We start from the raw sequence: 23,958 nt of genomic DNA, 5'->3' as shown, positions 1-23,958 counted from the left end.
CAGCTTTTAGGCCAACACTCAGGTCCTGAGGCAAAAACGAAATTTAAACATCTGCTTTTTCCTGAACATCACATGTGATATGAAGAAAAGCTCCAAAAATCAGACACAAAACCACGCTGCGCTGCAAGAGCCGTTTGATCTTCTGCAATGCTTGTGTAGGCGGTGAGGTGCAGCTAATTTTACCCAAACATCATTTTTGGTCACATAGCATCTTTAATACCACCATTATAATAATTAGGATATCAAAAGTATCGAGTATACATACATAATTTGCATTGCGGTACACAAATCTGAGCTGATTTATGTGTTAATATCTTTCATTTGTTGTTCTCAGGATCAACTTTTATTATCTTGACATTGTGCTGATACATTAAATCGTCCTGAAGAACTATTTCAGGAAGGAGAACATTTAATTGGACATGTATTGTTAAGCAATATAAAAAGTTGTTTTTTTTCCTTGATATTTCCAAATGTAACTTGAATCCTATAGTCTACTACTTTCCAATACCAATAGTCAAGAATCTTGATATAAGCCAAACTAGAGTCCATGTCACCAAAATCAAAGTACTTCAGGTAGGTTCCTTCACCTACAGTTGTCTGGATATTCTGTAGTTTTTCTTCTGTTTTTTGCAGTTAAGTTCTTGAAGCTGTGGGAACAGTCTATTGAAGCCATGCCTGTTTTTATAACAGTCCCAGTAAATGGATTCTCAGGAGTCTGAAGATGTACGCGTGTGAGTGTTTATGTGTGTGTGTTGGTTGAGGAAAGCGTGGGTGGAAAAAAACTGGTGAAGCACCCCACTTTCCTCTCTCCTCCACCACCGTTATGGTCTCAGTCTGTGCTGCCTGTCAGACGCTGGTGATGGAGGCCAGGCAGTTCGATGACTTCTGGAGTTTCTCAGGCTGTGTGGTGGGGGGCTCTGGGATGGTGCGAAAGCTGAATGGCAGTCCGATACTACTGGTGCCAATGTGGCCGGGGCTCAGCGCTGGATTTTGCCGTCTATTGCTTTCCACTATGCTGGATGTGTTGGATGCAAGGCTTTCACGTGTCCTGCACGACAAAGACAACATGACATGCAGTTTTTTTGTTACGAAAATTGAGTTACATAAATTGAGTTTGTTTAAAAAAAAAACATATTGGAAACCCACTGAAATACTTTTGATACCATTTTAAAGCAGACTTCGAATGCTGAGGGGAAAAAAGATGATAGGTTACTGACAAAATTATCACGCTATTAAACAAAAAGGTAATGTAAGTCAAGTGTTAACAATTAGATCTGCCACATGTCGATTATGCTAATTACTTTCTTGTATCTTTAAGCCCAATGTTAAGTTCCAAAATACAGGATATTTATTAGTTTATAAATAAATATTCGTATTTGTATCAACGCTAAATACACAGCAAAATTTAAAAATGTATTACAGTGGCGATTCCATTTTACACATGATCATCAGTGTGTGAAAACATCTACCATCATTCTCTTTTACCAACTAGAGACATTTACAAAATGCGAAGTAGTACTGTAAGTGCCAGTGAGTTTGAAAAGCAAAGATTTATAATAGTAAGGCAGGTTTAATGGCAGATGTTCTATTTTACCAAGTGTAGCATCCAACATTTTTTGGAGCTTGCCCAGCATCGATTGCTTTAGGTTTGAATTTTTACTTTTTGATAATATTAAATGAGAGCATGCATGCCTTCTAGAAGCTTCTGGAAGATATACACCCCTGTACTGTCTGTCAGTTTATCCAGAACTGGTTCACACATGATTCTCACACATTAATCTTGCTTCATATTTGACTCAAAGAAACAGAAATGGCTTGTAAAACAGATGCTTGCAACCAGTAAAATATGGAGTTGGAATAGCTTTGTATGATTCGTTTATGTACCGCTGTTTACTTTTGGGTATTTTTCAAAGTTAAGTTTGTTACAGTTAAAACCAGTGTTGGTCAAGTTACTTGAAAATAGTAATTGTTACTAATTACTGTCGATTTGTCCAAAAAAGTAATCCAGTTATTTTACTGATTACTTATTTTAAAAACTAATTAGGTCATGTCAGTGGAAGGATCCGGGGGTTTCTCTGTGAATTTCACATTCCTGTGGCAGCGTGCTAGGTACTTGCTCAGATTTGAAGGTTAAGTTTTCGCTGTAGAAAGACGTTTTGTTTCCATGCAGTTTACAGCGGACGCTAATGTTTTTGTCACTTTTTATGGAATCAAACTCAAAAGTAATGTAAGTACTTCCAAGCTTTAAATGCTGCATGGTCGTACTCTCTCCCGCCCTCCATGTTATCCAATGTTGATCTGCACACGTCTGTTACTGCCACAGACGTCGCGCGCGCTTACACCATTGACACGCGACACTCTCACAAACAAAATCACGGTTTAGTAACGCAGTAACGCAGCATGGCTATGGGAAAGCAGCAGTAATCAAATGACTTTTTTTGCAATATTAATCTCTTACTTTAATCGTTACTTGAAAAAAGTAATCAGATTACAGCAACGCCCATCTCTGGTTACATGATGGACAAAAGTATTGGGATACGCTGTTTAATCTTTGAATTCAAGTGTTTTTAGTCCCATTGCTACATGTGCATAAAATCAAGCACCTAGCCATGCAGTCTGACTTTACAAACATTTCTGGAAGAAAGGCTTGTTCTTTCAGAAATGTTTCTCAGTGAGTTTGAGCGTGGTACTGTAATGGGATGCTATGCTGCATCAAGTCAGTTTGTGGAGTTTCCACCCTCCCAGTGATTCCGCAATCAGGTGTAAGTGGCAATATTGGAAAGTGGAAGCGTTTAGGAACTAAAGCAACTTCGCTATAAAGAACCAAATCAGTAGCGCTTAAATGTTGCCAATACTCAGTTGACCGAATAGCTACAGAGCTCCAAACCTCCTCTGGCATTAACATCAGCACAAATACTGTACACCAGGAGCTTCGCAAAATGCACTATGTAGGCGGCTCAGTGCTTTTGTCCATATAGTATATTATACAGTCCTTTTTAGATTACCTTCTCCAAAAAGTAATGACCACTGCAAACATAGCTGTAGCTTCCAGGTTTGAGCAATAAAGCCAAAGCAGAGGTGCCTTAACCCTGCATTCTGTCTGAAGGCCAGCAGAGGGCTGTGGTGTCAAAAAGACTGGTGCTGTAGAAGTCTGATTGTATGGGCTTGATCACTCATTTTGGGTTATACTGAATTAAAAAAAAGAAAAAATAAGGTATATTTCCTGCTATAAATCCTGATCATCTGTGGTAAGATTTCCCATGGTATGAAACCACACAGTCATTAGCTAATAAATTGTCAATCACAAGGCATAAATCAATGAGTGTGCAGTTTCACACTCAGACCCGCTCATCCTCTTCACATTTGTTTTTGTCTTTTCCAACCATGCCAGATGCCGACAGTGACATCACAGTAGTTACGCCCATCTAAGCTCATACTGTGTATGATGACACAACCCTCCTACAACTCAGTGTCATCCACCGAGTACGTGTGTGTTTAAAGTGAAAACTGTGCAGATCCTGTAAGACCAAAAAAATAGAAGTTTGATAGGCAGAGACTGGTTTATTGCTCACCATCAAGAATCTGATGTTAATGCGTGCCATTTTGCACACTTTCATCTATTTATTGAAAAGAATAACTGTGAGGATGTTCACACCCTATTTACACATGCACAAACCTCATTGTTGCTTTAAACAAAGCAGTCAGCAGCTAAATAAGCACATCGGTGGATGAGCACAAACCAGCATCTTCAATGGATGGACTTTGACATACATACAGAACCTTTACAGCACTATTGCCAAAGCTGAAAGCTCATATTTTTTCAGCCTAGTGATAAGCAAACAGTGTAACACGACACTGATATGAGTAGTCTCAGATGAGTTGATTGTTAGCCAGCTACAGTGAATAGATTCATAACCAGGAAGGTTGACGACGGGATAAAAGATCAATTATAATTAAGTATTCTTTGGTCTTGGAGCCTTCATATTGACCCATGACATCTTTCACTAAGGTCTGGGTGCAAGAAGCTTTATTCATTTCAACAAACTACACATAACCACGACATCTGTTTTAGAGGAAATATTCAGGCCCTCGTGTGCTCTACCTCAGCATCCTAACCGCACTCTAAGTTGCACTTTTATGTCATACGCAGTTTACTTTAGCATAGAGCTGGGCGATAGAACGATAACGATATGTATCGCGATATAACTTTTACTCGATAGAGAAATTAAGCTATCGCGATAGACCTCGCCGCTCTTGTCCTCTTAAAAAAAAAAAAAAGGGTCAGCCAATCCAAATCAAGTAGCGCAGAGCCGAACCAATCACAGCCGCAGCGTCACGTCGCGTGACTTGTTACGTACAGCACAAGTGCCACGCCGCACGTGTGTTTGTTTGGAAGCAGCCAGCGGGTAATGGAACCAGCGCGTAATGGAGGAAATGAGTGTGCTGACTAGAAAAATCAACCGAGCGTGACCGAAGAGAAAACAGATGATGGTTCCAATGCCGGAGAGATTGTCGAACGGAAGAGCCATAGAAGTTCCGTAGGGTGAAGGTATTTCGGCTATTTCAAGTCTGACAAAAAACAGAGTAGCGTGCACTGTAAATTGTGCCGAAAGCAAGTCTGGAAATACAATAAACTGGTGCATGCGTCACACTGTGCGCCACGTTATTGTTTCGGTGAAATGAATTTCTACAATACTGTTACTGTTAATTCTACTCTCTGCAGTGTTTAAATGCTTACATATACACACAGTTACTGTCCCTCCACACATACGACTCGGTTCTGCTTCTATGCCCCAGCTTTGTTTACTTTTTCCCACCGAGGCTTCTAGACTTCTGATTGGCCAACATTTCTGCACGGTTAGGAATCTAACGCCACCTGCTGCTTTGGCATGTTCATAGCAGCGTTTTCCTTCATTTCTGCCTTTATGTGTAGACGGGATTATTTTTTAAAACGAAAACAGAAAATCTCCGTTTTCAAAAATACCCGTGTACGTGTGGACGTAGCCTCAGTCTCTGACTGGAAGCGCTAATTCGTCATTCGTCTTTTGTCAGACTAAAGTAACTGTTAAAACTGTTTGAAAAGCTCAGCTATACAACAAGGAGAGATTGAGAATTTCCTTTTAGTTCTCAGTTTATTTGATATTGACAAAAGTTAGTCAGTTTTGTCTGTTCTTCTGTAAAACAAACTAAGATTTATTTTTAGAATTAATATTTTGTTTCTAAGTGGAATTGACAATTTAGTCTGTTTCGTTTGTTCTATTTTGAAACTTAAACGCTTTAGCGGCTGCCTTTTGTGTAGTTTGCAATATTTGCCTTTATTTATCTGAAAAAGTCTCATGTTCCTTAAGTACATCTACCCTGTTGAACTTATTATGGGAAATAAATATTTAAATAAAAACAAGCTGCTGATTATTTCACATTTTACTTGTGAGCAACGGCACATTTAAATCTTACAAATATAGTTATTTGGCTCATATCGTGATATATATCGTTATCGCCTGAAATGAAAAAAACATATCGTGATATGAAAAAATCTCATATCGCCCAGCTCTACTTTAGCACATACCTGGGGGAGTTGAATCCACTGTCCACCGTGACACTGCTGCTGTCCATGCTGTCCAAACGGGCAGAGTGGGCTGACTTCTGGCTGCTGCTATTCTCTGTCTCCTTGGGGCTGAGTAAAGTCAGATTGGTCTCCAGTTTTCGCTGCAGATCGTGGTCCTTCTCCCGTTCCAGGAGCCACTGCATGGTTCCCTCCCCACCACCACCACTGCCTCCACCATTACCACCCCCTTCCCCGTGGTCTTTGTTGTCCTCTGCCGAAGCCAACTCTTTGTGCGAGTCCTCCTCTGGCTCTTCCTCGTCGTCGGATACATTATAATAGTCAAAGGAGGCGGAGGGGACTGTTGGCTCTAAGCAGCCCTGTAAAACTGCAGGTGACGCTGAGGAAGTCGCTGAATTGGAAGGCTGCTGGGGCTCAGGATTGTCTAGGGCCTCTGTTGATTTGGCATGTGAGGCTTTCCGCAATGTGCCAGACTTGGTGTAGCTGCTGTCCACGTAGCCGCTGGACAAGGCATTGTGTGGAGGTTTGAACAAAGTGTCCTTGCTGAAGATTTCTTTCCTCTTGATCACCATACCACCTCCTCCCCCTCCGGGATCGACATTGTGTTGGTGTGGCGTCAAACGGGCATTTTGCGCCGGCTCCGGCGTCTGGCTTGGCGTCAGTCGCGTTGAGCCGTTCTGTCCTTTTGCTGCCGACAAGTCCTCTTTGTACTCCATCGTGTGAGGAGAGGTGAGGTGAGGCGTTTGGCGGTCAGCCGGAGAGCCCTTTCGGAGTCCCCCTGATGAGGTTAATGTGTCATATTCTGATTTTGCCTGAGGCGAAGGGGCAGTTAAGATTGTTTCATTTGACGTATTGCACTGGAAGTACTCATCTGTTGAGGGCTTAGAAGAAAGTCCCATTAGCTCATTGTACGTTGGCAGGCTGTCTCTGCTTTTGTTCCTCTCCATTGTACTCCGGATCCTTGACTCATCCAAACTCCCTTTCCCCAAATCAGGCACATTGAAATCAGAGTGGAACTTAGCAGCAGAGAACATGATCCTTGAGTAATGGGAGGACTTCTGCGTGGCCCGCAGGGTGCCATCATCAGTGTAGTAATGACTACGCTCCTCCAGACTTGGTTCAAAGTCTTCTGGTGCACCCAGTGACGGGCCTTTTAGAGAATTGTCCATGGACCGAGATCGTTCTTTCGCCTGATCTGACCTCTCGTGACGAGACTTCCTGTCCTGATTGTGACTGTGACTCCTTTGCACTCTGGACTGGCATGTTCCACGTGAAGGCTCGGGGAAGGGCATCTCTGTCCGTCTCTTAGCTAGCTCCCCAGACACATCCCACTCAGGGGTAACAGGGCAGTATGACTCAGTGATGTTGGGGTTGCTGTGGACCAGGTATGTCGCGCCGCCACTTCGCCTGCGCTCCAAGGTGTACATAGCCTCTCGGGGTGAGCGAACTAACGAGTGGCTAAAGAAGCGGTAATCCCTTTCCATGAACACAAGATCCCAGTTTGAACCCTCAGATGGGTCTCCCCTGGAGGTCCGCGGTTTGCTATGAGAGCGGGACTTACCATGTGGAGCCCTCCGGTGGCCTCTGCCCCTCCTGCTGCGTGCGCTGTGCTGGGCTGAAGACCCCGCTTTGTTCTTCTGCGTGCGCTCTTCCTCTAACCTCTTCATCACAGCCGTGTGCCTCGCAACATTCTCCACCGTTAGGTCGGGGTTGATTCTGCGAATGATCTCCATCTCCACTTCGCGGGGGATGGGTGTGGTTGGCACATCCTCGTCACGAAGCGGCCACTCCTCCGGAGGGAACTGGGCTGAGAAGGTTGCCAGCTGCCTCATTTTGTCCTTCTTAAAACTCAGCCTGAAGAGCCTGAGTCCAAACCTTTTGGATTGCTTCTCGCCGCTTCCGCCGCCCCCACCACTACCTTCTTTCTTTTTGGTCAGAGTGTCAGTTTTATAGGGGAAAGAAGTGATGCTTTTGCCCTTATCAGCTGGATCTTGAGACGGCGATTGCTGGGCAGGGGGAGAGGTGGGAGCCGGGGGATGGGGGTACGATGGCGGCTCACCTCGGTGCTCCTTGGCTGACGCACTCAGCGGAGGATCCCCGCCGCTGTGATCCTTGGGTGGCTTACTTTGATAGGAATCTCCCCTGTGCTCCTTTGGTGACTTGCTCGGGAGTGCAGGGGGGTGATGTTTGGACGGGTCTTCGCGATAGGAATTGTACGAATCATTGTTATTCTTGCGAGGAGGCCTCTCCCTCAGACAGCCAGGCGTGGATGGTGTGGCATTGCCAGACTGAGGTGTAGCACAATGCTGAGGTTGTTGCTGTGGCTGTTGTTGTTGTTGTTGTTGTTGTTGTTGCTGCTGCTGCTGTGGACGCTCTTGCAGTCGATCATCCAGGTGATACCACTTGTTGTTTGTTCTGATGAGAGAAGGAGTGATAAAGTAGGTCTGGGGAGTGACAATGAAGTAGCCCTCTGGAGTTGGGTAGATCTTCCTCTCTCGCACCAGCATGTTTAGGGTATGTCGCAAAACCTCTGAGCTGGGTGTAGGCACACCTGCAGAAAACAGATGAAAAATTATTTGAGTCACAGCTTTATTTTAAAAGCTTCAAATTCCTGAAGTTCACTTCAAATACAGGCATGTAGGTAACATTTGTTGCAGGCAAAGAAAGTGGAATGTAAAAAACTTAGAGACTAAGACTTAGAAAGAAGTGGAAAAGGGGATGATATCAGCAATGTCTTGAATTTACTTATTTTTTTAAACTTTTATTTAACACGTGTTGCATTGCCTCACCTTTTCATGACACGCTGCTCAAAGTGAATTTCCCTCTTTATATGCAAAAAGTTACCCAATTGAACAGTCTTAACCAAGGGATTTTTTTTTCCAGCTGCAACTGTAATCAAATCCAGGCTATTAAATACCCTGTGTTAAAGGACAATGTAGTAGTAGTCTCACTTTTTACTCATATGCCATCTTTAGTGTGCTTCTTATGTTTGGTGAATGTAGTTCAGGATTTTTTTGGATTCTGGTTTGTTGATGGTTCACCACAGGTGAAAGTTTACCACAAAAACAGATCCAGTATTTTAATTTTAAATGTAATCTATTTAATTCCCTGATAATCCCAAATAAATTTGTGTTTTCTAGGTTAAACATGACCATGCCGTGAGAATGAAGGGGTTTTGACTTTAAATAAAAAGAGTGTTTTACAGCTAATTGGTGTTTAGCTTGCATTTCCCATTCTTGCTGTTCAGAAACTTGATGCATGTTTTGCAGTATGCTTTTTTTCACAATACAGTACATGGTTTCAATGGATGACAAGTCTGAGACAACATGCAGGCCAAGTTAGCACTTAGACTCTATTACTCCTGAGCCATGTTGCTGTAATACGTACAGAATGTTCTTTGGTATTATCTTGCTGAAATAAGCAAAGCCCTCCATTAGAAGCCATCTGGATAGCAGCACATGCTGCCCCCAAAACCTGAAAATGTTGTTCAGGTTTTAATGTTGCCTTCACAAATGTGCAAATTATTGTTGCCATGTGTGCCAGTGTCTCCACACAAACTCCAGATAAACTGTGAGAATTTCTAGTCTGGATTCAATGCACGTTTAGTTTCCGAAAAGATTTGTTTTTGGGCTATTCCATTCAATTCCTAATTTAAAAAACAAGCAAACATGATCAATGTCTGATGTCACTAATAATTTGGATGTGTAATCTCTGGCAGCATATTTGGAGACCTGCAGAAACCACAATTTTGCAGGAAAGGAGCAATATTTTGTTTAAACCTTATTAAACACAAGGCACATTATATTCTTTAACCTCCTAGGACCTGGCGTCCACATACAGGGAGTGCAGAATTATTAGGCAAGTTGTATTTTTGAGGAATAATGTTATTATTGAACAACAACCATGTTCTCAATGAACCGAAAAAACTCATTAATATCAAAGCTGAATGTTTTTGGAAGTAGTTTTTAGTTTGTTTTTAGTTTTAGCTATTTTAGGGGGATATCTGTGTGTGCAGGTGACTATTACTGTGCATAATTATTAGGCAACTTAACAAAAACAAATATATACCCATTTCAATTATTTATTTTTACCAGTGAAACCAATATAACATCTCCACATTCACAAATATACATTTCTGACATTCATTTTGAATGAAACGCTTGATTGTTCGATGATCATGCTTCAAAGCTTTGCAATTTTGAGACTGCTGCATCCCTCTGCAAGATATCTCACTATTTTTGACTTTTCTGAGCCTGTCAAGTCCTTCTTTTGACCCATTTTGCCAAAGGAAAGGACGTTGCCTAATAATTATGCACACCTGATATAGGGTGTTGATGTCATTAGACCACACCCCTTCTCATTACAGAGATGCACATCACCTAATATGCTTAATTGGTAGTAGGCTTTCGAGCCTATAAAGCTTGGAGTAAGACAACATGCATGAAGAGGATGATGTGGACAAAATACTCATTTGCCTAATAATTCTGCACTCCCTGTAGATGGACATCACATTTTGGGTTATTTAGACCAAAATACTCAATTTTGCTCTACAAGGGCCTGATAACCAGGACATTATGCTGCTACTGTTCTATCGAAATTTCAAATGAATATCCTCATATGTAGCTCTCATTTTTCTCAGAAACAAAAATTAGGTAAAAAAAAAAAAATCTGGTAATTCTTTGTTTTTACATTCATCAGGTCCCAATCAGCCCAAATATCAAAGAGAAATTAAAAATGCATGCCATTAAAGAGTTCGGGTCTTAGGAGGTTAAAACAGTCCAAAACAGGTGAATAGTTCCAACTTAAATATGGGGAAAATTCATTTTCATCAACCTTTAGTATCATATCCTCCAGATATGAACACCTTTTTCAGAAAGAGTAAGTTTCTGTTAATATCACATCCACATGCATCAAGTGATTGGGATAATCACTCACATCTTATATCACCTTGTAAAATATAGGCATTGTGTGACATTTTCAGGCATATCTGACATATTCAGCTGGGTGGCATGTGATGATCTGACATGGACTGACCCTTTAATAAATACCCAGTTATCATCAAAAGCTGTTCACTTCACTCATAACCTTTATATAGACATTCATATAATGTATTGACATTATATCAGTTATAGTTTTTAACACAGAAATGATGCGACTATTTATTTTAACTGCTTTACAGCAAGGAAACATATGCAAGTATATCTGTGAATGACAACAGGCTACACAATGATCACAGTTTGAGACCTCAAAACACATGCAGAGCTATTGTGAGGAAACGGCTGTATAAAAATGCTGGATATAGCTAAATTTAAAACTCACATATGCAAAGTGATATTACTGATTTAATGTCTTTTCTTTTTTGTTTTGAATTTGTACTTGTTCAATAAACACTCTAGTTTCATAAAATTGAATTCTCTTGCACGAGTTTTACAATGTTAAATATGAAAGCAAGATGCTGCTAGGGCCATAATGTTTCGGAAAATCATACATTTGTTGTTATTGTTTCTTCTGTACACCACTATAGTGGATTCCAAATCAAATAATCAGGATGTTATCAAAGTGCATGCTTTGAGTTTAAAATTTTTAACTGTTCAAGATTTATAGCCATTTTTATACACAGTTTCCCATTTTCAGAGGATTTAAACGTAACTGGACAAACTGACTGGCCAATACTGTTCAAACCGTGTATTAATTATATTGAATAAATCCAAATGGAGGATGATTTTGTGTTAAATTTATCATATTTATACAAAAACTGATCCATTTTATTTTAATACTGTATGTATTAAAGGCATGTTTGAGTGCAGTACCATGTTAAGACGCAGGTGCGAGGGCATACCTGGGAAGCTGGCAGTGAGGTGCTCCACCAGTGCCTCCTGGTTGACAGGCTTGTGGGCAGAGTTCATAGCAGAGATGGCCAAGCACAAGATCTCTCCCAGCGGGATGAACTGTGACTGGCTGATAGGTGACATACTGATCGGAGACACGTCACCTGCAGGAGGAGGAGGAGGAGGAGGCAAAAGCACAACTGTTAGATCATGAATGAACAGCAGGCGCAGCGTGTGAAGCTATGATGTAATGGTCAAACAGCAGCAGTGTGTATGCCGCCTGCCTGTAACGGCTCCACCCCTCCTCTCTGCTTCCTCAGCCTCTTGCTCCTCCCGTTTCTCGTAGCTTAGCAAAGCGAGGCAGCTGCTGCTGCGGCGACCGGAGTATGAGATCACCTGAATCTCCACAGCGCAGCTATCTGATTAACATCGTTTTACGAACAGAAACAGGAACTTGGACAATCAGCATATCTGAAATTTAAATGAAAAGCTATTTTTGATGACCTACCCCAGATAAATTCTCCATAAGCTAGCTTTGCCGTCAGCTGTAGTGAGTAGTGAAATCATCTTTACAACCAGGCGCCCGAGCTTCAAGCCCTTTAAAGAGCAAACACTGGTTCTGCTGAAAGGTTGCAAAGCGACACACTGAATCCACTGCTGCGGCATCTGCTGTAGTGACCCTGTCCTCTGACCTGCATCAGGTGATTGACAATCATATGACAAGGTGCAGAAACTGCATCATCAGAGCATCTATATTTAATCTTTCATTAAGCATTGTGCTTCCTCATCTTCAGCAACTTGAAAACAGATCTGGTGCTGCCCATGGTTCCTCTGCCTAGGATGAAATGTGTGCAGGGCTCTGCCTCCTCAGCCTGCTCAGCTGAATGGTCAGTTAAGCAACACAATGACGTTATCTCTACTCAGTATCACAGTCCCTATTAAGCTGTATGTGGCTGTACAAGGCTTTACGTGTATTCTAGTAAACATAAGAAAAGCCACGTATGCTCAAGATCGGCACAAAAGTAAATCCCCTCCTAGTTTGCTTTTATAATGTCTTATACCAAAGAAGCAAAAAAAAAAAAAAAAAAACAGAAAGAGAAAGAGAACAGAGGAACAAGCTAATGTTTGTAACAGAAGTACTGAAAGGATCAAAAAATTCCCGGTAATTGCATTTCTGATACTGGGATAGCCACAAGCCTTTACATAATCTTATCTAACACAAAATACAAATCTGCCACAGAATGCACAACTTGTTCTTGTACTGAGACTATTCAGACACACCGTATAAATCTACTAAAACACTACAATATTAATTCAGAATATGAAAAACAAGAAGCCCTAAACCTTAAGAAAGAAAGCAGGACTCGCTAAAGTGCAAATAAAGTCATTGATTCTATGATAACACCCTGGAAAACTAAAAAAAAAGAAAAAAAGGAGCTGTTAACACCTCCTACTTCAGAGCGACCAAAGTTTACTGACTGAGCAGTCGTGAGTAGAGAGGGTGGAGCTTCTGAGAGTGGGAGGGCCTGACTCACCTGGCGCACGATAACTTGGCGGGGATGGAGAGAAATGAGGGGGAGGAGGCGGAGGAAGATGCTGCTTCTGCACACGGATGTCTTTCTCACTACGAGAGAGGTTGTGCTCCAGCGGGCGTTCGGCGAGCTCCGAGCTGGGCCAGGCCCGCCGCAGATTGCTGCTGCGGTTCTTCTTCATCGTGACCCCCTTTTTTCAAAATCGTATTTTTTTTTCTTTTTTTAAACCAGGTGGTCTTCACCCCCCTTGGGCTTCTCGGGATAAGGTTGGAGGGAGGGGGGTGGAATGGGGTGGGAGGGAGGGGGGGGAGGGAAGGAGGGAGAAGGGGAAAGGGGGAAGGGGGGTGTGTGCAGGGGGAGGTCGACAAACCTCGGGCTCAGTGCCTCCCCCGCATTAGTAAGAACGTCCCGCTAGAGCGATCACACACCAGACATGGCAGGAACCAGTGTGCTCCTTCACACACATACACATGTCTCATTTACATCCACGAGCAAGCTACAAACGACCGTGTTCGCACTGTGGGTGGTTGTCATCGGCTGCTGGGCTCTCCCAGGCTGATCTGGATTGATGGCAGTGGCAGCAGAGGTGCAGGTGACTGCGCGAGGCATCACCCTTTCATCGACATCAGTCCCAGCCACCATTCGTAGCATCCCCATTTGCATGCGTAGGGAGGCACATTACGTAGCCACTCTGATGTGGGAGGAGGGAGCAGGAGAGAGGTGGGGGGGCAGGGGTAGAGATGAGGGAAATGGGGCATTGGAAAGAAGGAGGACGGTGAGGGAAGATTTCAGCGGAGGTTTTTGGGATCTGCTTGTTCCTTTCGAGTAGAAGGTAGCAGGGGGAGAGAGGCAGGGGACGGATGGATGGTCAAAGATTCAAAGCTTAAGAGAGGCCCAGTCTTCGACAATAGCTCAATTCACCACAGGAGTGCTCGGCCGATCCCCGTAAAACAAAAGAGCCCGCTTCAAAAAACACAGAAATAAAAGCTCCATTCACCCTAATGGGCAGTGAAACCTCAATAGTATGCCAAGCAGCGGAGACGCCACGTTCACCTCCATCTTTATCCGATCAAGCACAAGACCCCATCGTCCTTTCGACAACAGCACACCAGCAGAGGGTGGGGAGAAAAAAATGGAGAGCATAGAAATAAATAAATAAATTCAAGAATAGATATCCACCATATCCCGCAATCCGACGGAAGAAGCTCCTGAGCTGATCGCCATAGCATCCATTCATTAACGGGGGGGATGCAAACTCCAGTCAACGGCAAATCTCTTTCAACGCTAATGCTGCAGCTGCTCCCAGCACCTCCAGGAAGGGTGTGTGAGTATGTGTGTGTGTGTGTGAGAGAGTGTGTGAGTGTGTGTGTGTGTGTGTGTATGTGTGTGTGAGAGAGAGTGTATGCGCGCATCCGCCTGCTGCGCGCGATTCTGCGTGAGCATGCATGCGTCTGTGTCTGGGTGATTGAGGCTGAGGGGAGGGGAGAGGAGAGGATGCAAGAGAGAGCAAGAGAGAGAGAGGGGACGTAGAGAAGGCAGAAAGGAGAGCAAATATTAACAGCTCGAAAAATAGATACAAGAAAAAAATAAATAAATGTCAGCATCCAGATGATAGCCAGGGGAACTGCAAAAACTCTCAGTCTCTACATCCTCCCTTCCTACTCTTGTTCTCCAACCCTCTCAGTATTACTGGCTGTACTCTTGAAGGATGAGGGGCCCCTTGAACAATCAGCCTTCCTCTTTTTTTCTTTTTTTCTGTCTCTCAGCTGACTGTGAAGCCACAACCTAGTGTGGAAGTCATTTTAAACCTGCTGATTTGGGTCTTTCTCATCAGCGCTTTCCACCAGTTGATTCAGTAACTTAACTGTGTGGAGCACCGAAAAACCCCAAAAGCATCACCCTAATAACGTCCAAAAGCGACAGCTCCTCCGCTCGAAGCCGGCTCGTGCTGACTCACATGCGTGGAGTGTGAATGGACGGTTGAGGTGGGGGATAGAATAAGGAGCAGAAAAGTGTGAGGGCAGGATGGGGTGCAGGCAGAGGGGTGGACGGTGTCACAACCAATCTGCTCCAGTTCACTGATACCAAAAAGAAAGAGGAGAGCAAAGGAGGGGTGGTGAGGAGAAGGAGGAGGAGGGAGAGCGACACCACCATGCCAGCCATTTTATTTCTCAATAGTGCTGCAACAGCCTTTGTTGCCATGACGACGCAAGCCGATGATCTCATAGCTGTTACCTTTGAGTGCTGTTCTCTTAAAGAGCCAGCTACTCAAAATAGAAAGCAGACAGGCTCCACACACACACACACGCACGCACAAGGACTGCCTGTTCTACGGACACACGATGCTCCTGCAGTGATGCTGAAAAATGGAGATCCTTCAACTTTGCCTATAAGACACGGGTACATATACTGAGAAAAAAACATGCATCATGAGCTGTTTTCACAAATTTCTCCTGAAATTGGTGACTTGGACCCGAGAGAATGATTAAAGTTTTCCTTTTTTAATACAGAACACCAAAGTAGGTAGTGTGCATCAGCTCTTGTCCTTATCAGACATGACATGGACTTTGTCGTAAGTGAGCTGTTTGCCTTTAAGCTTGCATCTCCTGAGGGCAATTCTAGAAAGGTTTGAGGCTGGAGCACGCATGAGAAAGTAGTAATGATGTAAAAATTCACATAAATATGTGAATCTACTGTTTTATTGATTATTTCAACTTTTAATACTTGTAAGATATCCTCAGGAAATGTAAAGATGAGACTACTAAGACAAAGTTAGCACAAACTAAGGCTACGTCCACACGTACACGGGTATTTTTGAAAACTGAGATTTTCCGTTTTCGTTTAAAAAAATAATCCCGTCCACATGTAAACGCAGAAATGAAGGAAAACGCTGCTAGGGACATGCCAAAGCAACAGGTGGCGATATATTCCTAACCGTGTAGAAATGTTGGCCAATCAGAAGTCTAGAAGCCTCGGTGGGAAATAGTAAACAAGGATGGGGCATAGAAGCAGAACCGAGTCGTATGTGTGGAGGGACAGTAACTGTGTGTATATGTAAGCATTTAAACACTGCAGAGAGTACAATTAACAGTAACAGTATTGTAGAAATTCATTTCACCGAAACAATAATGTGGTGCACAGTGTGACGTCAAAAAAGGCGCACACCTTTGACGCTGCGTTTTCTGCGTTTTTCTCGTCCACACGTAAATGTAAAAACTGAGTTTTCAAAAATATCCACCCTGGCCGGAGTTTTTAAAAATCTCCGTTTTCAGTGACTGAAAACGCAGTTTACGTGTGGACGAAAGGTGCAAACGCATAGAAAAATCTGCGTTTTCAAAAATACCCGGGTGCGTGTGGACGTAGCCTAAGACACTTGACAATGAATTGGTAGAAGCCCAACAAGGGAAAGGTTGAAAAATAACAGAGCTATAAACTCTATGCGCAGCACATTAGTTTCATGTTCCATAGTGGAACTATGCATGTCATAAGGAAAAAGGCCTAACCATGAGGCAAGAAACTGTCAAATTACAATTTGGATCAATGATCAGATCTTTATCTGACTAAAAATCTGTGCTCAATCGCTAAGAAGCAGGATGACGAGCAGAAGTCAACAAGTTGTGATCACCTTAGAGCACTGACAGGGCAGGAATAGATCTTCGAAAGTTTTTGTGAAGAACAATATGCTTTGAAGACTTTTAGTGGCAATTTAATCTTAATTAAGAGTCAGTACTTATAAAGACCATTCCTCATCATAACTTATCATAATTCTTTGACTTCTGGGACACATCCTGACTGATGGTGACCCATTCCTGATCACAGTTTGTTGCCTTCTGCTAGTTCACCTACTTTTTAAAGATAGACTACATATTTTCACCAAGCGTAATGCAAAGCATTGGAGGCAATGGTTTAAAGCAGTGGTCCCCAACCCCCGGGCCTCGGACCGGTACCGGTCCGTGAGTCGTTTGGTGCCGGGCCACGAGAGTTGAGGCTCAGGTGTGAAATGTATGGTTTTCAAGGTTTTTATTGGTTTTCAGCGTTATTTTGTTATTGTTTTTATCATTAACTCTGTTTTCCTGGGTCTTTTCACGTGTGTTATGAATAAATCTTCTTTTTTTCGGTACCGGTACTAGTTTTATTTTGTTGTATTTATCCACGACACCTTAAAGGCCGGTCCGTAAAAATATTGTCGGGCATAAACCGGTCCGTGGCGCAAAAAAGGTTGGGGACCGCTGGTTTAAAGCACATCGCCACTGGATTCTAGAGCAGTGGAGACATCGTCTCTGGAGTGAAAAATCCCACTGAGGCAATCCAATGGATGAGTCTGGGTTTGGGAATGGTATTTGTCTGACTGTACTGTGACAAGTGTAAATTCTGGTGGATTATGATGTGGGGTTATTCTTCAGGAGTTCTTCTTAGTTCCAGTGAAAGGAACTCTTAATGCTTCATGTGGTAAGAGTTTGGGGATTATCCCTTCCTGTTCTAACATGACTGAGCACCAGTGTGCAAAGCATGGTCCATAAAGACATGGATGAGAGAGTTTGGTGAGGAAGAACTTGACTGGCCTCCACAGCGTCCTGACCTCAACCTGACAGAATACCTTTGGAATGGATTAGAGAGGAGACTATGAGCCAGGCCTTCTTGTCCGGCATCAGCGTCTGACCTCACAAATGCTCTTCTAGAAGAATGATCAAAGATTCCCATAAACACACTCTTATGTCTTTTGGAAAACTTTTCCAGAACAGTTGAAGCTGTTACAGCTGCAAAAGGTTGGGCATACATCATTAACTCCTATAGATTAAGACTGGGATCTCACACAAGTTTATATGTGTGTGAAGGCAGATAAGCGAATACTTTTGGCGATATGGTGCATCTACGCTATCATCACGCATGCTGCCAACTAATTTTTGTACATTAAACGCATTTGTTTATAGATCATCTCAAGCCTGATGTGGTGAAGATGGGAAAGAAAGGTAGTAAGGAAAACGGGATGTCTTGGTCAAATTTTAAACCACTATCAGCTGCCTTTTTAATTTTTTTGTACTTGGTTGTATATAAATTCAAATCTACTACTTTTAAATTTTGCTACTAGTTGATCATTAACAAAAATATTGCAAAAAATAGTCACCTGATAATAAAAAAAACCCCCAAAGGGACACTGCACCAAACACCATAGCATTAGTCCACCATACTGGACTAAACTGGTCGACTGACTAACAGTGATGCTCCTGGAGAGATTCCACTCAACACACACTCACATCCAACTTCCTCACAAACAGAAGCAGAAGCATTTTCCCAGCGGTCTGCCCTCCTGCGGCACATTCGTAGCATTACATGTTTTTGTTCCCTCAAACTCTCGAATTAAGACACTAATATTTTGGGGTTTTTTTGACACAACAGTCACCATAACACATCCTGATCTGACATTAAGATATATAGCATCCCATCTCTCCGCTGCGTCAAACATTTCCCTCAATTCTCTCCTAAAACCCTCCCTTTCCGTCCAGTGGAGAGCTGTGCTGTGGCTGGGAATGCAGCTGAGTAGAATTTTTTTTGTGGAACAAATACTCGACTTTTCCTTCCTAAGGGGTACACCCCATCCCCTGTCTATTGTTTGTAGGCTGCTAAAGGATACAAAGTCCCTCTGTTAATCAGACTGAGTCGCCTATTAAAAAACACTTTGTTTCCACATAGCTGAAAATCCACAACTTTTCTCTAAATATATTAATCCGACTGCTATTTGGCTCACAGCCCCAATCAAACATTCTCAGACTGTTTGGTTGATAATCTGGACTATGTGCAAGTACAGTCCTTTTTTTTTTAAATTCACTGCATAGTTTAAGTCCTGAAGCTTTTTTTCTGAAGAATTTTCTTTCCATAGCAATGCTAATGAAATATCATATCAGTGTGTGTGTGTATGTATTACCCCCCAACACTTACCTCTAGTTAATGAGTACCCTATGGTGGAAATTTGTCTGATCTTTGTTAGAACTTGTCTACCAAAAAGTAACATCCTGACACCACAGCTGGGAAAACGAGTCAGTAAAACTTGCAGCTCACTTTTGAAAATCAGAAGATTTCATTGAGATATCACAATTATAGTTCATTTTGTTACTTCACAAAGAAGTAAAGAAACACATATTGAGTGTTTCAATCTGGAAAAAATAAACTGAAATCAGGCCAAAAGAGGCAAAATGGTTCAAGTTCAACACAACACCACAAAATCAGAGACTGAATAGGTTTCCTAGTGGTGGTAAGTGCAAAAACACAACCCCTTAAACTGTACTACAACAGAACAACAAAAACAGCCTTCAGCTAACTGATGACTTCTAAATGATGTCAGTCTGTCTTTTTTGGGGTTCAGTTTTAAAAATATGTATCCTACACAAAGCTTACATACATAAGAAAGTCATTTGCATCTGGATTCACAGCATACAAAGTCAGCTGGTTCAGGATTTATAACGTCTGGTGAGTTATTAGCTATAAGACAAACATTCCAGAGCTTATCTGTGTTTGCTTCACCGGTATCAATCAAGCTATGCCACCTTTTCTCACAGAACAACACAATCCCAATCTATCACGTCTTTTGTAACAGAACTAGCAGCTTTTCAGCTCAGCAGAGTTGATTTCAAGCAGCTCAAAGGCAGAGTTAAGATAACACTCACTGTAAAGTCACTCAAGACAAAAATAATTATTTATTTTATTAAATTTAACAGTGAAGAGTTTGGTTTGATGGTCTGTGTTTCTACAACTGTTTAAACAGCAAGATGAAGTGAATAACCCTGAAAGTCTACCTGGAAAATATCTGCTGAGCTATTTGATGATATGAAGAACCCAATCCAGAGATTCACCTAAGAAAAAGGTCTAGCAACAATTTACAAAATTTCATTTTAACATAATAACATAATGCTGCTTCAGTAATAACGCTCCAGATTTGTCAGCTGTTAATCTCCCATTCCTCCTATACCAGGAAGGATGGATCTGTGCTTTCTTGGTGTTTGCACTAAATTCTGACCCCCATCAGACCAGCCTCAGCTTCCTGTTCTTAGCTTACAGGTGTAAGCTAAGCTAAGAACAGGTGTGGCCTTCCGCTGTGTAGCTCATCAGCTTTGATGAATATGCTCGTCTACATAGCTTGGTTGTAACAAGCATGAGTTACTGTTGCCTTCATATCAGCTCTGGCCATTCTCGTCTGACCTTTGGCATCAACAAGGAATTTCTATCCAGAGATGTGCCGCTCACTGAATATTTTCTTTTTTTCCATTCTCTATAAACTCAAGACACGGTTGTGGGGGAAAATCCCAGAATATCAACAGTTAATGAAACAGTCAGACCAGTCCGTCTGGAACCAAAAACCAGTCAGTTAAATCACCTCTCTTCCACATTCTGATGCTCAGTTTGAACCTCAGGTCGTCGTCTTGACCATGTCTACATGCCTAAATGAACTGAGCTGCAGCCATGTGATTGATTGACTAGGTACTCATATTAACAAGCAGTGAAAGTGTGGTAGGTGAGTGTGTGTGAAGTCAATTTAATGTTGTAATGGCAAACATACCACTGTGCAGTCAAACGGATCTCAACTTTAAGGCAATCAATTTAAGTTTTTAAGGAAAAGGGTGGAGTACCCACTCCAGGTCGGGGATGAGTTCCTGCCCCGTGGAGGAGTTCAAGTATCTCGGGGTCTTGTTCGCAAGTGATGGGAGAAGGGAGCCGGAGATCGACAGACGGATTGGTGCTGCGGCCGCAGTGATGCGGAAGCTGCACCGGTCCGTCGTGGTGAAGAGAGAGCTGAGTGTAAAAGCAAAGCTCTCAATTTACCGGTCGATCTACGTCCCTACCCTCACCTATGGCCACGAGCTGTGGGTAGTGACCGAAAGAACGAGATTGCGAATACAAGCAGCAGAAATGAGCTTCCTCCGAAGGGCGGCTGGCCTCTCCCTTAGAGATAGGGTGAGAAGTTCGGCCATCCGGGAGGGGCTCAGAGTAGAGCAGCTGCTCCTCCACATCGAAAGGAGCCAGCTGAGGAGGTTCGGGCATCTGACAAGGATGCCTCCTGGGCGCCTCCTGGGTGAGATGTTCCAGGCATGTCCCACCGGGAGGAGGCTCTGGGGCAGACCCAGGACATGCTGGAGAGATTATATCTCTCGGCTGGCCTGGGAACGCCTTGGTATTCCCCTGGATAAGCTAGGGGAGGTGGCTGGGGAGAGGGAGGTCTGGGCTTCTCTGCTTAGGCTGCTGCCCCTGCATCCCGGCCCCGGATAAAGCAGAAGAAGATGGATGGATGGAATTTAAGTTTTTACTACTGGGAGCAAAGGATGCTGTTGGGCTAGTAGCTTCCAGCCAGAGAGTAAGCAGTGGCCAACTGCTTACCTTATATATGGACAGGACTTTATTCTCAAATGACCACTAATGTTGTCAGCATTATCAAAGTTATTAACTGTCATGGCTGCAATCATTTGAATCACAATAATTTCCTCCACATTTAGGTTTTTAGGATCCACGTCCACGGCAAACAATCCTGGAAACCATGCTTTTGCTCATATTCTTCAAATTGCAGACTCTTGATATCAGCCTATGCAGTAAAAGACAAGTACTAAAACTTTTAGTCTTCACTTCTTTCACACACCCAACCCTGCTGACCTTTCTGTTTGCATTTGCCCTGCTGCAGGTTGATGCTGCTCACCGATAAAACAAGATGATTCAAACCCTGGCTCTATTGTGAAATAAACATAAATAAGATGATCTCTGACAAGCTGCATGCCTCTCTGTCTCATTTGAACACAGACGTATGCACACACAGAGCAAACCCAGTATGATGAACTCTCAGTATGATGGTGCAGTGGTTAGACAACACTTCAAGTCGTCACAACCTGTCTCAGCACATATATGAGTTATGGCCTTGTCAGAAGAATCGGAATCAGAGTGTGGGAATGCTGAACTGGAGTCAAACTGGGCTCCAATCCTGTCTGTGCTATCTGGATGAGTAAGCCTCATGACATGAAGCAGCTGAGGTTAAAAGGTGATATGATGCCTACACTCCCTTTTTTTTCGCTGAGACTAGCCAGTCGAAACGTTACTCATAGACTCACATTATTCAATTATTCAACTGCAGGAGAACATATTTGAGCTCTCACCTCTAAAAATGCCAATCAGTAGTTTCTGCCAGCTCGTAAAAAAAGAGGTGTGGACGTCAGCGTGAAAAACAAAAACACAGAAGAGCTCTGAAGAGCCAGAAAAGACGAGAAGATCTGCTGATGAGAACGGATTCACACGACACACCAAAAAGGGAGTTTATAAAGTGGACAGCATTTTAATAGAGCGATCCAGCTTTCAATTCAATTCAGTTTTATTTATATAGCGCCAAATCACAACAATAGTTGCCTCGAGGCGTTTTATATTGTAAGGTAAAGACCAACAATCACACAAAGAAAACGGAGAAATTCCAACAATCATATGAACCCCTATGAGCAAGTGCTTTGACGACAGTGGGAAGGAAAAACTCCCTTTTAACAGGAAGAAAGCTCCGACAGAGAGCCACAAATAATTGGAGTTAGGGGAGGAAGACAGGACAAAGACATGCTGTGGAAGAGAGCCAGAGATAACTAGTAATTATAGTAATCATTACTAGATAATTAGTAATTATAATGTTTTTTTGTTTTTAATGAAGCTGATAATTCTTTTAATGAGTGCTTTGAATTCATATGAAACTATAATAAAAACATATGTACGGCTTAATGTTGTTGTTGTTTGCACCTGAACTTCATGGGTCAGGATTTAATCATCACAAATGTTGTAGAAGAAAAATTTCAGTTAGTTCAAAGGCCTAGTCTGAAGTCTAGCACTAGAAGGTGAACATGGGGAACATTTTTGTTTCTTCTTCTTCCTTCGGCTATTATTATAAGGACATCTGAGCAAGTTCTTTTCACTCTGATGAATATCTCCGTTAACACAACTTTGAGATAAGATTTGTCTATTTTACTGCTGAATACTGTCTCCAACTATGAATAGGGTATTTTAAACTTCTAAAGGACTCAGTACTTTGTTTCTATAACCCAAACAACCCATATTAGAACACATCCATCTGGGAAGACAAGAAAACCCTGAGGCTACATTTAACTTTCTAAGATGCTTTGTAGTTGTTATCACGCATGTCTAGACAATTTACCCACCTATGTATTTGATGTCAAAGCCCTCGGGAGGTTGCAAGGTCCGTCTCGTCCATCCGTTCCTGAGGACCTGAAGGTGCACCTCTTTCCCTTGGATCAGCAGCACATGCTCATCTATCCAGCCCAGGAAGAAGATCTCTGTCAGCGCGTGTGTCAGCGCCTTGTTCCAGAAATGCTGCATGTTGACGGCTTTGAAATTAGCGAAGACCTCATAGCCAGAGTGATGCTTTAAGTTTACTGAGAGCAAGGCCGGTGGCGACGGTGAGTCCTCTCCATCTCCTCTGCAAAGGCGCGACAGCACCAGCGCCAGGGAGTGCGGAGCGATCTGGAGGAACTTGTCCATAGTCGCTCCGGTCAAAATTTGGGACTCAAACGGAAACTACAGTCTGTTCCCTGCACGGCATGGTTCGGACAGTGCAGGTCTCCATCGCGGTTCTATCTCCAAACTGAGAGTTTTTGTTTGTTTGGGCATTTTCAAGAAACAGATTCCTCTGAAAGCTCCAGGCTTCCCAGAAAAAGAGTTTTAAATGTTTCAAACACAGGTGCTCCATGTAAAACCAGGGAAATCAGCAACCTGATACCCGTCCCCTGCAGCCACCTCTCCCAAACTGTCAAAGACGTTTAGGTCCTACTTTCAGCGACAAAAAAGGCGAGCACTTGTGATGCGTTCAAGCACTCCCTGTAAACTACCACACTTCACTTTAGACGGTCAAAATCCACGTTTTTGATAGAAATCCCTATCTGGTCTAATCCTTACTTAACCGTCTAAGACAATTTAATGTCATCAGTGTCTTAAAACACCAATGGAGCACTCTAATATGAGAAAAAAACACATGCAAACGGAATTTCAATTCAAGCTTTCGCGATGCTTG

General features: G+C 42.7%; 1 protein-coding gene across 2 annotated transcripts; it reads right to left on the bottom strand.

Annotated features, from left to right (window-relative positions):
- Positions 1-193: 193 nt before the first annotated feature.
- stox2a (storkhead box 2a) lies at positions 194-23,686 on the bottom strand. 2 transcript variants are annotated; one of them, XM_085276463.1, is made up of 4 exons: positions 23,090-23,686; positions 11,403-11,555; positions 5,567-8,114; positions 194-1,048 (listed from the first exon to the last, which is right to left on the bottom strand). In XM_085276463.1, the coding sequence occupies exons 1-4, from the start codon at positions 23,427-23,429 to the stop codon at positions 847-849; spliced, it is 3,243 nt and encodes a 1,080-aa protein (XP_085132589.1). In that variant the 5' UTR covers positions 23,430-23,686; the 3' UTR covers positions 194-846. The 2 variants fall into 2 exon arrangements, with proteins under 2 accessions (XP_085132589.1, XP_085132591.1); XM_085276465.1 differs by lacking the exon at positions 23,090-23,686 and adding an exon at positions 12,927-13,209.
- Between the last annotated feature and the right edge of the window lie 272 nt (positions 23,687-23,958).

The sequence above is a fragment of the Mchenga conophoros genome, linkage group LG6, assembly GCF_057382185.1.
Source record: "Mchenga conophoros isolate Kocher_MC1m ecotype Shallow Benthic linkage group LG6, M_conophoros_male_GT1.1, whole genome shotgun sequence".
Taxonomy (NCBI): domain Eukaryota; kingdom Metazoa; phylum Chordata; class Actinopteri; order Cichliformes; family Cichlidae; genus Mchenga; species Mchenga conophoros.
The sequence above is the reverse complement of the archived record's forward strand: the minus strand, read 5'-3'. Positions and strand labels throughout refer to the sequence as shown.